This window comes from Myxocyprinus asiaticus, chromosome 3, assembly GCF_019703515.2.
Source record: "Myxocyprinus asiaticus isolate MX2 ecotype Aquarium Trade chromosome 3, UBuf_Myxa_2, whole genome shotgun sequence".
NCBI classification, from domain to species: domain Eukaryota; kingdom Metazoa; phylum Chordata; class Actinopteri; order Cypriniformes; family Catostomidae; genus Myxocyprinus; species Myxocyprinus asiaticus.
The window spans coordinates 8830873-8844045 of NC_059346.1; the positions used below are offsets into that span (position 1 = coordinate 8830873).

The 13173-nt window shown below is 32.4% G+C and overlaps 1 protein-coding gene across 2 annotated transcripts in view; it reads left to right on the plus strand.

The window, feature by feature from the left end:
• LOC127430419 (uncharacterized) overlaps nt 1–13138 on the plus strand; it is a 34536-nt gene extending 21398 nt beyond the window's left edge. The window contains exons 7-13 of one of the 2 annotated variants that reach the window (XR_007895446.1): nt 940–1038; nt 5611–5756; nt 6889–7060; nt 7156–7268; nt 10871–10958; nt 11059–11179; nt 12088–13138. Coding sequence is in view for 1 of the 2 variants with exons in the window: in XM_051680176.1 (XP_051536136.1) it covers nt 940–1038; nt 5611–5756; nt 6889–7060; nt 7156–7268; nt 10871–10958; nt 11059–11112 (672 nt within the window). In the remaining variant the exon portion in view is untranslated. Of the gene's footprint in view, nt 1–939; nt 1039–5610; nt 5757–6888; nt 7061–7155; nt 7269–10870; nt 10959–11058 lie in introns of both variants that reach the window. The other variant, XM_051680176.1, reaches the window with a different exon arrangement.
• The last annotated feature ends 35 nt before the right edge of the window (nt 13139–13173 follow it).

Genomic DNA, 13173 nt, shown 5'->3' on the forward strand with positions numbered 1-13173 from the left:
TCTTCAAAGTAGTCACCCTTTGCCTAGATTTTGCAGACATGTACTCTTGACATTTTCTCAAACAACTTCTTGAGGTATCACCCTGGGATGCTTTTTAAACAGTATTGAAGGAGTTCCCATCTATGTTGGGCACTTATTGGCTGCTTTTCTTTATTATTTGGTCCAAGTCATCAATTTCAAATCCTTTTTTATTTTCCAATTAAATTTTAGTTTTATAATGAAATAAATGAATATGGTGGCACAATTATATTTTTGTCTACAAAACTAATTTCAAACATTTAAGCATACGCCTTCAGATCAAAAGATTTTTAAGATCATGAGAAACATTTCAGTCAAGTGTTTCTTGACTGAACTTTTGACCGGTAGTGTATATTTGTATACAGTCTCTCTTTACTTCCTTTTAAGTCAACATGAAATTATATTTGCAACCCATTTTACTTCAGTAATCTGACCTATTTGAGAAATAAATGTAGGATGGGACTTGACTGTATTAATCAGGAATTGATTGGATCGTGAAAAGTGGTCTCTATATGACAGATTGTTGGAGGAGAGGGGTTGAAAAATACAGTAAGTGGACTTGGTGACATCAGCCGAGAAATATAATTTTTTTTCACAGGCAAAGCATAGTACATTTAACTCAAAGAATATGAAAACAATTTTTTTTTTTCTTTGGAATAACGTGCACTGATGATTTATGTACAATAAACCAGTAACAGGTAATATGAAAGTAAATACGTAGAGTCAGTTTTGATTACATGTTGACTTTAATATGAGACTTTAATCTTGCCATAATGATTTAAAAAAAGAAAGAAAGAAAGAAAGCCATTTCAGATCTAATCCACCAGGAACTTCTTTGTCACTATTTATCATTAGCACATCTAAAGGTCAAAAGTCTTCTGTCTGTTAGTCTCAAACCCGGTGATATTTTTATTTCCACAGCGAGTGATGATGCAGATCGTCCAAGAGTTGTGCAGAAGACCTGGACTCAACAAATGTGGTTTTGAGATGCCCACAATATACATTCCCAACCCTCAAAGAGTAAGACATTAACATGCTTCCCTTCTGAAGAACAGATATTAGAGCGATAGTTCATCCAAAAATGAAGTCATCATTTACTCACCCTCATGTCTTATGAAACCCTTATGACTTTCTTTTTTCATGGAAGACAAAGGGAATTATTAATAGCAGAATGTCCCAGTTGTTTTTTTTTTTTCTCCATACAATGAAAGCGAATGGTGATGTTTGACAGCATCTGGTCCCCATCTGCTTTCATTGTATGAAAGAGAGCAGCACAGATATTCTGCTACACATCTCCTTTGTGTTCCATTGATTTAATCATGAAAGAATTTTCATCGTAGGGGGAAATAAATATCCCTGTAATAAGACTGTATACAGTTTTCAGCAAAATATAAAATGTAGATGTAGAGTAATAGCATTTATCTCCACTGTATTGGAATCAGACATTAGTAATGGAAGGCCCATGCAGCACTGCTGTGTCTGAGGAAATGGATTTATGTCTCTGAGCAGTACTTAAGTTAATTAGTTCTGTCTGTCAGCAGAGAGACATGGTTCTCTCTAAAGTCTAATTTAAAGAGGTTGTTTGACCAAAAAAGAAAACTCTGTCACATTTACTCACCCTCATGTAGTTCCAAACCTGAATGCCTTTCTTTATTCTGTGGAACACAAAAGTAGATTATAGGCAGAATGTTATTCTGTAACCATTCACTTTCATTGCATCTTTTTTCATACAATGCAAGCGAATGGTGACTGATGCTAACATTTTGCTTAAAATGTACTTTTGTGTTCAACGGAAGATAAAAAAATATGGGTAATATGGGTTTGGAACAACATGATGAAAATGGTGTCAGAATTTTAATTTATGGGTTAACTATCCCTTGAAAGTGCTTGATATAAGGCTACATATTATGTTGGAATATCTGTTTATTTAACAAAGCTATTTAAAAAAATGACAAAACCTATCAATTAGTAAGAAATGTGTCATCTGACCATGTTACTGTTTTTGACTGCTACAAATTCTAGTGCTGTCTTCAAGTCATGTTGGAATGATTGCATTTACGAGATGGGCACACATGAAATCATAGCTAAAAGAAGCTAATTGGTATTGATCATAATTAAGCTATCATAGAGCAGGAGTTTTCAGACTGGGGTCCTTGGACCCCCAGGGGCACAAGGAGGTGCTAGGGGATCCACCGGAAAAATATTTATTTTTTTATTTTTTTTATAATTCTGAAATCATTAGATTAATCATGATTGTATTGACAGCCATAGTAAGAAATAAAAACAGAAATAAAAATACATTTGCATATAATTTCATATTTTATGAAAAAAGAAAAATCTTATTTGTAAGAAATAAGGGTTGTAATAAACTATTCTCTGTAAAGCTGCTTTTTTCACAATAAATATAAATATTTAAAAATAAAATATTATTTTTTTAAATGTAATTGAATTGAAAATCATTCTCTTCGAGTTTATACATCTTACATTACTCCAGCATAAGAAAGATTAATGTCAACTTAATAAGAATTAAAAAATGATTACATTTATCGTTATATTTTATTTAATTTTTATACTTTAATATTTTCTTTTTTGGCTTAGTACAATGACAAGTATTTATAATATCATGTTTCCTACTCAGACAGGGTATCATAAAAGGCTTGCAAGGGGATCATAAAATTTGGGCGTCCTTGGCAATAAAATTTGAAAACCCCTGTTATAGAGAATGCTGTGTTTACAATTAAATTTGTACACATTTAGTCTGATGATGAATAGCTATAAAGGTTGCCAGAAAACACCAGGTTGCCAGTTTATTAGGGGTCAGCCAGACCAGAATTTCAAAATTTATATATATATATATATATATATATACACTACCGGTCAAAAGTTTTGAAACACTCATTCTTTATATAATTTTTTTCACATTTTAGAATAATAGTAAAGTCATCAAAACTATGGAATAACATAAATGGAACTATGGGAATTATGTTGTGACTAAACAAAATCCAAAATAAATCAAAACTGTGTTATCTTTTAGCATCTTCAAAGTAGTCACCCTTTGCCTAGAATTTGCAGAAATGTACTCTTGACATTTTCTCAAACAACTTCTTGAGGTATCACCCTGGGATGCTTTTTAAACAGTATTGAAGGAGTTCCCATCTATGTTAGGCACTTATTGGCTGCTTTTCTTTATTATTTGGTCCAAGTCATCAATTTCAAAAACTTTTATAAGATTTTAGTTTTATAATGAAATATATATATATAATATACAGGTGCATCTCAATAAATTAGAATGTCATGGAAAAGTTCATTTATTTCAGTAATTCAACTCAAATTGTGAAACTCGTGTATTAAATAAATTCAATGCACACAGACTGAAGTAGTTTAAGTCTTTGGTTCTTTTAATTGTGATGATTTTGGCTCACATTTAACAAAAACCCACCAATTCACTATCTCAAAAAATTAGAATATGGTGGCATGCCAATCAGCTAATCAACTCAAAACACCTGCAAAGTTTTCCTGAGCCTTCAAAATGGTCTCTCAGTTTGGTTCACTAGGCTACACAATCATGGGGAAGACTGCTGATCTGACAGTTGTCCAGAAGACAATCACTGACACCCTTCACAAGGAGGGTAAGCCACAAACATTCATTGCCAAAGAAGCTGGCTGTTCACAGAGTGCTGTATCCAAGCATGTTAACAGAAAGTTGAGTGGAAGGAAAAAGTGTGGAAGAAAAAGATGCACAACCAACCGAGAGAACCGCAGCCTTATGATTGTCAAGCAAAATCGATTCAAGAATTTGGATGAACTTCACAAGGAATGGACTGAGGCTGGGGTCAAGGCATCAAGAGCCACCACACACAGACATGTCAAGGAATTTGGCTACAGTTGTCGTATTCCTCTTGTTAAGTCACTCCTGAACCACAGACAACGTCAGAGGCGTCTTACCTGGGCTAAGAAGAAGAACTGGACTGCTGCCCAGTGGTCCAAAGTCCTCTTTTCAGATGAGAGCAAGTTTTGTATTTCATTTGGAAACCAAGGTCCTAGAGTCTGGAGGAAGGGTGGAGAAGCTCATAGCCCAAGTTGCTTGAAGTCCAGTGTTAAGTTTCCACAGTCTGTGATGATTTGGGGTGCAATGTCATCTGCTGGTGTTGGTCCATTGTGTTTTTTGAAAACCAAAGTCACTGCACCTGTTTACCAAGAAATTTTGGAGCACTTCATGCTTCCTTCTGCTGACCAGCTTTTTAAAGATGCTGATTTCATTTTCCAGCAGGATTTGGCACCTGCTCACACTGCCAAAAGCACCAAAAGTTGGTTAAATGACCATGGTGTTGGTGTGCTTGACTGGCCAGCAAACTCACCAGACCTGAACCCCATAGAGAATCTATGGGGTATTGTCAAGAGGAAAATGAGAAACAAGAGACCAAAAAATGCAGATGAGCTGAAGGCCACTGTCAAAGAAACCTGGGCTTCCATACCACCTCAGCAGTGCCACAAACTGATCACCTCCATGCCACGCCGAATTGAGGCAGTAATTAAAGCAAAAGGAGCCCCTACCAAGTATTGAGTACATATACAGTAAATGAACATACTTTCCAGAAGGCCAACAATTCACTAAAAATTTTTTTTTTTATTGGTCTTATGATGTATTCTAATTTTTTGAGATAGTGAATTGGTGGGTTTTTGTTAAATGTGAGCCAAAATCATCACAATTAAAAGAACCAAAGACTTAAACTACTTCAGTCTGTGTGCATTGAAGTTATTTAATACACGAGTTTCACAATTTGAGTTGAATTACTGAAATAAATGAACTTTTCCACAACATTCTAATTTATTGAGATGCACCTGTACATACAGTATTTATAATTTACATATACTGTATATGAGAATGAATCAAAACAAATACATAATGCTGAATACATAAATTTTGCTCCGACCAAAATCACCTGAATGCTTATTATGTCATAGTTATGACTTCTGAAAATATAACTAGTATCTTCCTAGCAGAATTTGAAGGCAGCATAAAATATTGTTGCAAATGCCTCTACTTGCACAATTAATTGAATTAATAATCAGGATGACAATTGCAGCTGCCACAATTAACAAACTGTGAAAAGTGTCAATTGCAACATTCTATTTATGTCTACTCCTGTTGCGTCAACATTCTATTACAACGTTCAACAATGTTATTTTATTTATTTTTTATTTTATTTTTGCAGCAGCAGCAGTTGAACATATTAACCAGTCACAGACACATCTGTTGCTCACTTTTCATGTATAAATGATTCAAAACTTAAATAACAGTTTTGTTGGGCCAGTGTGAAGTTGACTGTTTAGGCACTTAGGTCTTGATTTATAAATGTATAAAACAGCAATAAAGTGATTTGGGATCAAAATTCTTAGCTTGTTTTGTAACCTACGTAATTAATATGGCATGCAGATGCACTGCGCAAAATAAGTATTTAGTGTACTATACTTTTTATTCATTTTAATTGATCACAATTACAGCATCAAGGGAAATAATTGACAATTGTGATTTTTGTCATAATCATGCAGCCCTATTTTGTATTCAGAGTCCCTGTGTCTTCTGTGTAGCTCAGCAGATGTGTCAACCAGATTGATGAAGTGTGTGAGACCATTGAGAAGAGCATAAACCAGGCAGTGCAGAAGACACTAGACCAGCTGGACAAAGACTGTGGCCTCATCATCTCAACCATTAGTAATACACTGGACCAGGACCGGTACACAATACATCCATCCATCCGTCTATATATATTATCTCTACATGACATCAACGATATCATTACTCTAGATGAGTGGTTCTCAACTGGAAGGTTGCAGGTCTGTTCTGACCTGGTCGCAGACAACAGGGGTAAAAAAAAAAAGGCCAAATTCAAATACTAACTTGCAACTAACCATATAACTGTGTTTAGTTAGGACAGTAAAATAAATCAGTTTTTCATTCAGACAAATTTATCCGTCATTTAGTAGAAACTTGATTGAAATTGGTAAAGATTAGGTCGATAACATGAATGAAACTACTTCCGTAAAAATAACTAAGGGTAAATGAATGACACAGAATGCATTAAAGGGATAGTTCACCCAAAAATCAAAATGTTCTCATCATTGACATCATTTAATGTTGGTCCTTTCAATGCAGGTGAATAGTGGCCAGAAATCTGAAGGTCCAAAAAGTCACATGTGGCGCCTGTTTAGTTTCACTTTCACATCTGAAAGTGAAAGTGATAGTAGAGATTTATAGTAAAACAGGACTTAAATGTTGATCTGTTTTACCCACACTTATCATATCACTTCAGAAGACATGGATTTAACCACTGGAGTCGTATGGATTACTTTTATGCTGCTTTTATCTGCTTTTTGGACCTTCAGATTTCTGGTCACCATTCACTTGCACTGAAATGACCAACAGAGATGAGATATTCTTCTAAAAATCTTTGTTTGTGCTCTGTAGAAGAAAGAAAGTCATACCAATCTGGGATGGCATGAGGGTGAGTAAATGATGAGAGAATTTAAATTTTTGGGTGAACTATCCCTTTAAATAAGTTTACGAGGGTACGTCCTATAAGTTCCAAAGAGGATGAACATAGTTCCTTACTGAGCCATTTAACCAATAATAAACCAATTAACCTTTTCAGTGTTGGATTTTATGGACTTTTTAGTTTAATACTTTTGTTTATGAATAACAAATTTAGTACCGTTTTCGGTGGGCCACTCTTGTCCAATAAAAAATGTAAATACCTCCCTAGCATAACCAGTTGAGATGCACTGCTCTAGAACTCATGTAATGTAATATTTATAAGTTTAATATGTGTGTGTGTGTATGTGTGTGTGTGTGTGTCTGTGTTCCCTCAGGGTGAATGTGAGCTGTAATAAAAGCAATCATTGTAATTCCTTCCTGTGTGGACTTCTGGGAGTCTTCCTACCATTTCTCTTCATCCTCAGCTTCATCATCAGTACTTTTGATGCAGAGGAACTGGACACTCTCGTGGGGGAGGGGCTCGCTAAAACCCTCTACTTTTCCACAGTGGGTTCTTATTTCAATGTATCTGAAATTCTGAAATATTTGTTCCCATTGCAGGTGAGTTGGTGTTAATTTTGTGTCTGTTTGTGTTTTATCAGGGAATAGTTGTGTACCTATGGGACTGGATGCCTGAAGACTGGCAGATATTATTTATGATCACCTTTGGTGCACTGTGCTACCTTTTGCTCTTTCTGGCCAAATATTTTGCATGGTAAGCAAACTCTCTTCTAAAGGGGTTTTAGTTTCTTTTTGCAGTCACAAGAGGGCAGCGTCACACTGACTTCATTTACATTTACTAATTTATTCATTGGCACTTTTGTCCAAGGTTATATTCTGAATAGCATGCTACCACACTGCCCTGCAAAGACAAAATGCAGTAACAACATATTTTGTCAGAATTGAGTTATCTGAAATCGACTGATTTTATAAAACAAAATGAATGACTTAAAAAATAGGGATAAGGGCTGGGTAAAAATATAGATTCCCAGATTAATTGCGATCTTCATTTGAACTATCTCAGTATTTATTCTTAAAATCCCAAGATGTATATTTTTAAATGCAATGTTCAACGACAAGGTCCTTTAAGTACGCGTTGAGAGTAAAAGTTTATTTTGACTCGTTCCGTGTAATGTGTCCAAAGACGAGATCCACGCGATCTATTTGTTATTGATAATGGCTGGGTTTCCCGAAGCTCTAAGTAGAACGTTAGCAGCACTTAATTAGTACTTAATCTCTAAGGCGCGTTTCCCAAAAGCATCGTTATCTAAGTAGTTCGTAAAAATGTTCGTAAATTAACGAGAGCTTTGAACCGCTCTTAAGTCCATTAAGTGCAACATAAACATCTTTCTGGCAGCTTTCACAGTTTATCAAAGACAATGGGACATTTAATAAATTGTATTAATATATTTTGATCATTATCAATATGATTCCCTATCTCTCTTCATCCTCCTCCTCCTCTTTCTTCCTCCAATGGCTGGTTAAAATCGGCTCGCCTATAGTCTTTTTACAAGGCAGTAACAAACTGCATGATGCATAATGGCAGTATGGCTATAAGTACACAGTACCTTCAATTAACCAGATGATCTGTTAATATTTAGACAGGTCTATGACTATGAGTGGTTCAATACTGATGCCCGTCATTTTAATCCTGTTCTGTGTGCATTTGTTCAGTTTTTAGTTAAAGGAACAAAACTTTAGGCTACGTGAGAGCCCCTTATGATTCACATAGCGTACATTCACAATACATGCATTTATTGTGTCACTTTCATTAACCTCTATGATTGAGCATCAATACATCTGAAATGCCGTCTTACTAAAGCCATACATGTTTTTAAATTAAATTCTGTAATAGTTAGGTAATACATTTCGGCACCTTGACAAGGTTACAAACAACTTCCATGTTTGTCAGTATTTCCACCTTATTTTTATTTTGAGAAGACAAACACCTGGATATACTGGCCAAAGTGATCAGCACCTTTGGACCGGACAGCTCCCATAACGAAGCACTTAAGTTCTACTTTATAACAAGCAATCTACGTGCTGGATTGGGAAACAGGCGTTACTCCTCCGTAATATAACGAGCGACATTAGTTAAGATGATCGTTAAAGCTCAAGTTGCAAAGTTATCGGTCAGTTGCTGATTAAAACAACAACAAAAAAGAATAGAAAAATAAAGAAGCTATGCGACTTCACTGTCGGTAATATACGCTCATCCACCAAAACAAAACGCAGAACAGTCGGTAGTCTTAAAGAGACAGTTCCGTTTTAGCACTTGTTCTACTGTACATATGAATGTAAATACTTGAAAATAGTGCAAATTATGCAATAAACAATAAACATATGGTACTGTAGGCCTAATATTATTATATATATATATATATATATATATATATACAGTTTAATATATTGATATTGTGGGTTATTTTTTTACAACGTAGGCTTTACTTTGTACACAGTGTTGTTATTGCACACTATTTGTCATTTATCAGTATGTATAACTTTTTCGTTGTCAAACTGAAAAGCATTTAATATCCTCTTTTAATTGAAGACAAGTGTCTTTGGCTTATGTATATATATATATATATATATATATATATATATATATATATATATATATATATATATATATATATATATACTGTTAGAAGTATTATGAAGTAATGGACAGTAATAATAATAATAATAATATTAACATCAACAACATCGACAACAATAATAATATTAATATTAATATTATTATTATTATAAATAATAATAATAATAATAATAATAAATGCATGAATATTTAAATCTGGTGCATTTCGTGGGTAGTTTAAGACTAGATTTAGATTTTTAAAATGTACTGTAAAGTAATACCAATGTTTTTTATGCCTTAAAAAGAATACTATTGTTTTGTTTTGGAAATTATTACAATATGACAAAATTATTACATTTTAATTCAAATGTTTTTGGTGAGTTCATAATGTAATACATTTCTCATAATGTAAAAACCTTTATTACATTATGAGCTCAAGATTTTATTACGTTTTGAGAAAATTATTACATTATAAAATTTTATTACATCAATAATGTAATACTTATTACATTATGTTTAGTTATTACAAATATTAAATGACATTTAGCCTTTGGTACATATCTTTGCTTTTGTGCCGATGAAGGGGTACTTGAGCCTTACTGATGGTGCTGTGGGGGTACTTACAGCAAACAAATGTTGGGAAACACTGTCTTAGACTATGATCAGTCCTGTGACAGACGGATTTGGCTAAACTATGCTCAGATTTAGAGAAAAGGGTCTGGACAATCCCAAAAAATTTTTTTTCTCAGTTTCAGTGTTATCGCATGCGACTTTCGAGTGTGACAAATGAACCAAGAGGAATATCAGATGCATATTTATTTATTTTTGATTTGTTTTTTTTTTTTTTACATTATTATTATTTACACAAAACAAACTGACATACAGCAATCATTAAATCTTTTAAAGACACTCACAAAAAAACAACAAACAGGTTTGTCATAATTATTTATTATATTTATTTAATGTGATTTTTTATTTAAAATGGACTTATTAAATCAGTCATATATATATATATATATATATATATATATATATATATATATATATATATATATATGCATATATACTGTGTATATAGTTAAATATTATATTAATATATGTATATTTACATATAATTTCTGAATATAATATTTAGTAATATTAAGATAAAAAAATGTTAAGCATTTGCTTAAAAATAAGATTTTGTTATTTGATAGGACTGTCAAGATAGATAATTTTACATAAAATTGGATCAAATATGCTATTTAAAAACTATTTCTTTTCAGGATGATGACAAATGTAATGTCACACGACAACAAAGTTGCATACTATCTTTGCATAATGCCTGCTGTTTAATATAAAATAGTAAGTAGTGTATTCTGCAGAGTTAGTGTTCGTTCCATAGAGAACATTCAAGGTATACATTGTATCAGTATGTGCGATACCAGAGAAGAACACTTGACCTTGGCCATGCTTAACACTTGAGTTAAACGTCACAGCTTCCCTTAACTTTTTGTTCTTGAGCTTAATAAATTAGTTTTTTTAAAATCGCCCTAAAATGTAGAGAAATATCAGGAGACATAATGAATTTATCAAGCTATTTTAATTTAATAAAATCGATGAAACATACAGTTTCATCCTTTTTAGTGCACAGTGCCACTTGCAGTAATTACACTTTTGAGCTGATTTCTCCTTTCTGATTTGTAATGGTCCCTTCATCAATTTAACAACAGCCCAATTAATGTTCTGATTATTTCCAGCCAGGGCAGTAAGACGCTGACTAAGAGAGAGAAGAAGAAACTGGCCGAGTGCAGTGATTACATCCAGGATGTCATCAAAACCAAGAAGGTGTGAATTAAATTAGCATTAATACTGTAGCTTGCATTTGAAATATAACCTCCTTAGAATGAAGGGATAATCAATGTTATATATTTAAATTTTACCATAGCGGAAACTTTATGAGGAGTATCTTCGACAGTGTGCCACAGAATGTGACTTCTGAAGGAAACGACCAGTCAGACGTTGAAACACATTGGTCACATCAGGACAGTATGAAAAAATAATATAAAGTACATAAACATTTGAATTGTTGATAGTTTTGTGTATGTCTAGGATATATTTAGTGTGTACATTTGTAACATGTATGATAACAAATCAGTGTCTTTTTTGTTAAATGTGAATAATTCAGAGTGAACAAATGAAAGGTGCTATACAAACATAACCTCAATAATATCTTACACCAGCTATTTCCTTTTTTTCTATGTGGAACATATTTAATAATCAGAACTAGAATTGTTTACAGTCAATAAGCTGCATTGTTATAATGACTCCATGAAGATTTGATTGGGTGAATCTCACAAACAGTAAACATCCAAATCACAGTTCGATATTATAATGTAATATAATATAATCAATATTATATTTTGCATAAAGATTTTTTTTTTTTTTTTAACAATTACAATTTTTTTGCATTGCAACATAATTTTTATGACAATTAAGCACATTTCCCCCCAAATTCTCATTACTATAATGTGTACAGATGTTTTAAATTTGCATGTTTTTTGTAATTGTTATTCTCAATGGTCATTTTTTTTTATTACTGTAATAATTTTGATTTTATTTTTAAATCAGCAATAATTAAAGTCAGTACAACAAATACTACCATGATGTATGAATAAATAAATTAAAAAAAATCGAATTTCTTTTGCATTACAGAAGTGCAATTTAGGGTATAAAATATTATTATTATTATTATATATTTTTTTAAAGTACAGTATTACAGTAATAAGAATTGGAAGATGTGCATTTCACAATGCAAAAAAAAAAAAAAAAAAAAAAATGCATAAAATTGGTGAAATGGTCCCAAATAAAGGCCTCATTTTCTTTAAGTAAAAAATTATTAATAACAAGTTTTGTGAGATTCACACAATTATCCTGAAATATCTTTTCTGTGACCTCCTTTTGATCTACATTTTAGCACTGTGGGAGAAACCAAAGGTATACTTGACCACCAAATTCAACCTCACATTCTCCACTTTGGATTTGTTTTCAGTACTTATAAAGGTGACTTTTCTACTTTTTATAAAGTAATGCATTAAAATGAGCTTTCCCAATGGTCACAGAAGAGGCAATGCAGTTTACATCAAAACTGTCTGTAGATCTTCCTTTCATTCATTTCTTTTTGTATTTACTGTTGCATGTTTGTTTGTGTATACTGTATGTAGTTTATATGTGATTTGAAATTGATGATTGTTCAATGAACTGAAGCGATGCTGCGTATATGATTTATTGGTAACACTTTATAGTGAGGTTGTATTCATTAGCATTAGTTAACTACATTAGTTAAAATGAACAATACTTATACAGCATTTATTAATCTTGGTTAATGTTAATTTCAGCATATACTAATGCATTTTAGTAATGTATATTTTAACATCAGTTAATGCAATATGGATAAACATGAACTAACAATAGTTTTTTCATAAATTAACATCAACCAAGATTAATAAATGCTGTAAAAAAAAATTTCATTGTTAGTTCATGATACCTAATGCTTTTGCTAATGTTATAAAATAAAACCTTATTGTAAAGTGTTACTAAATCTTTTAAAACTTTTAACTTAAAAATTTAGAATGATATTTTAGGGCATTTTATTGATACTATGAACTTGCAATAAGAACATTTTTGATGTTTTGACAGTTTTTCTTGTTTTGAATATGCATACGTTATATAGAGTCAGTTCTTTTTACCGTCCATATACAGTATAATGCAGTTGGCCATTGTCATACAGGTTGGAATCATGCATTGGTTTTCATTTTAGCTTATTTTTGTTTTATTTTTTTCAGCTGTTTAATGTACATTTACAGTAAATGTAAATTTGAAGAAACAACAGTAGCACTTCCGTGACTTCAAACAAAGCATAAGTGCATTTACCTCTGTTGTGAAGAAATAAATGTTCGGATGTTCAGCTTAAGGCTTTAAAACTTTAAAGTCGACATGAAATGAAAATTCACCCTATCTATTTTCTATATGCATGTTATTGATCTTATTGTGAACAATTCAT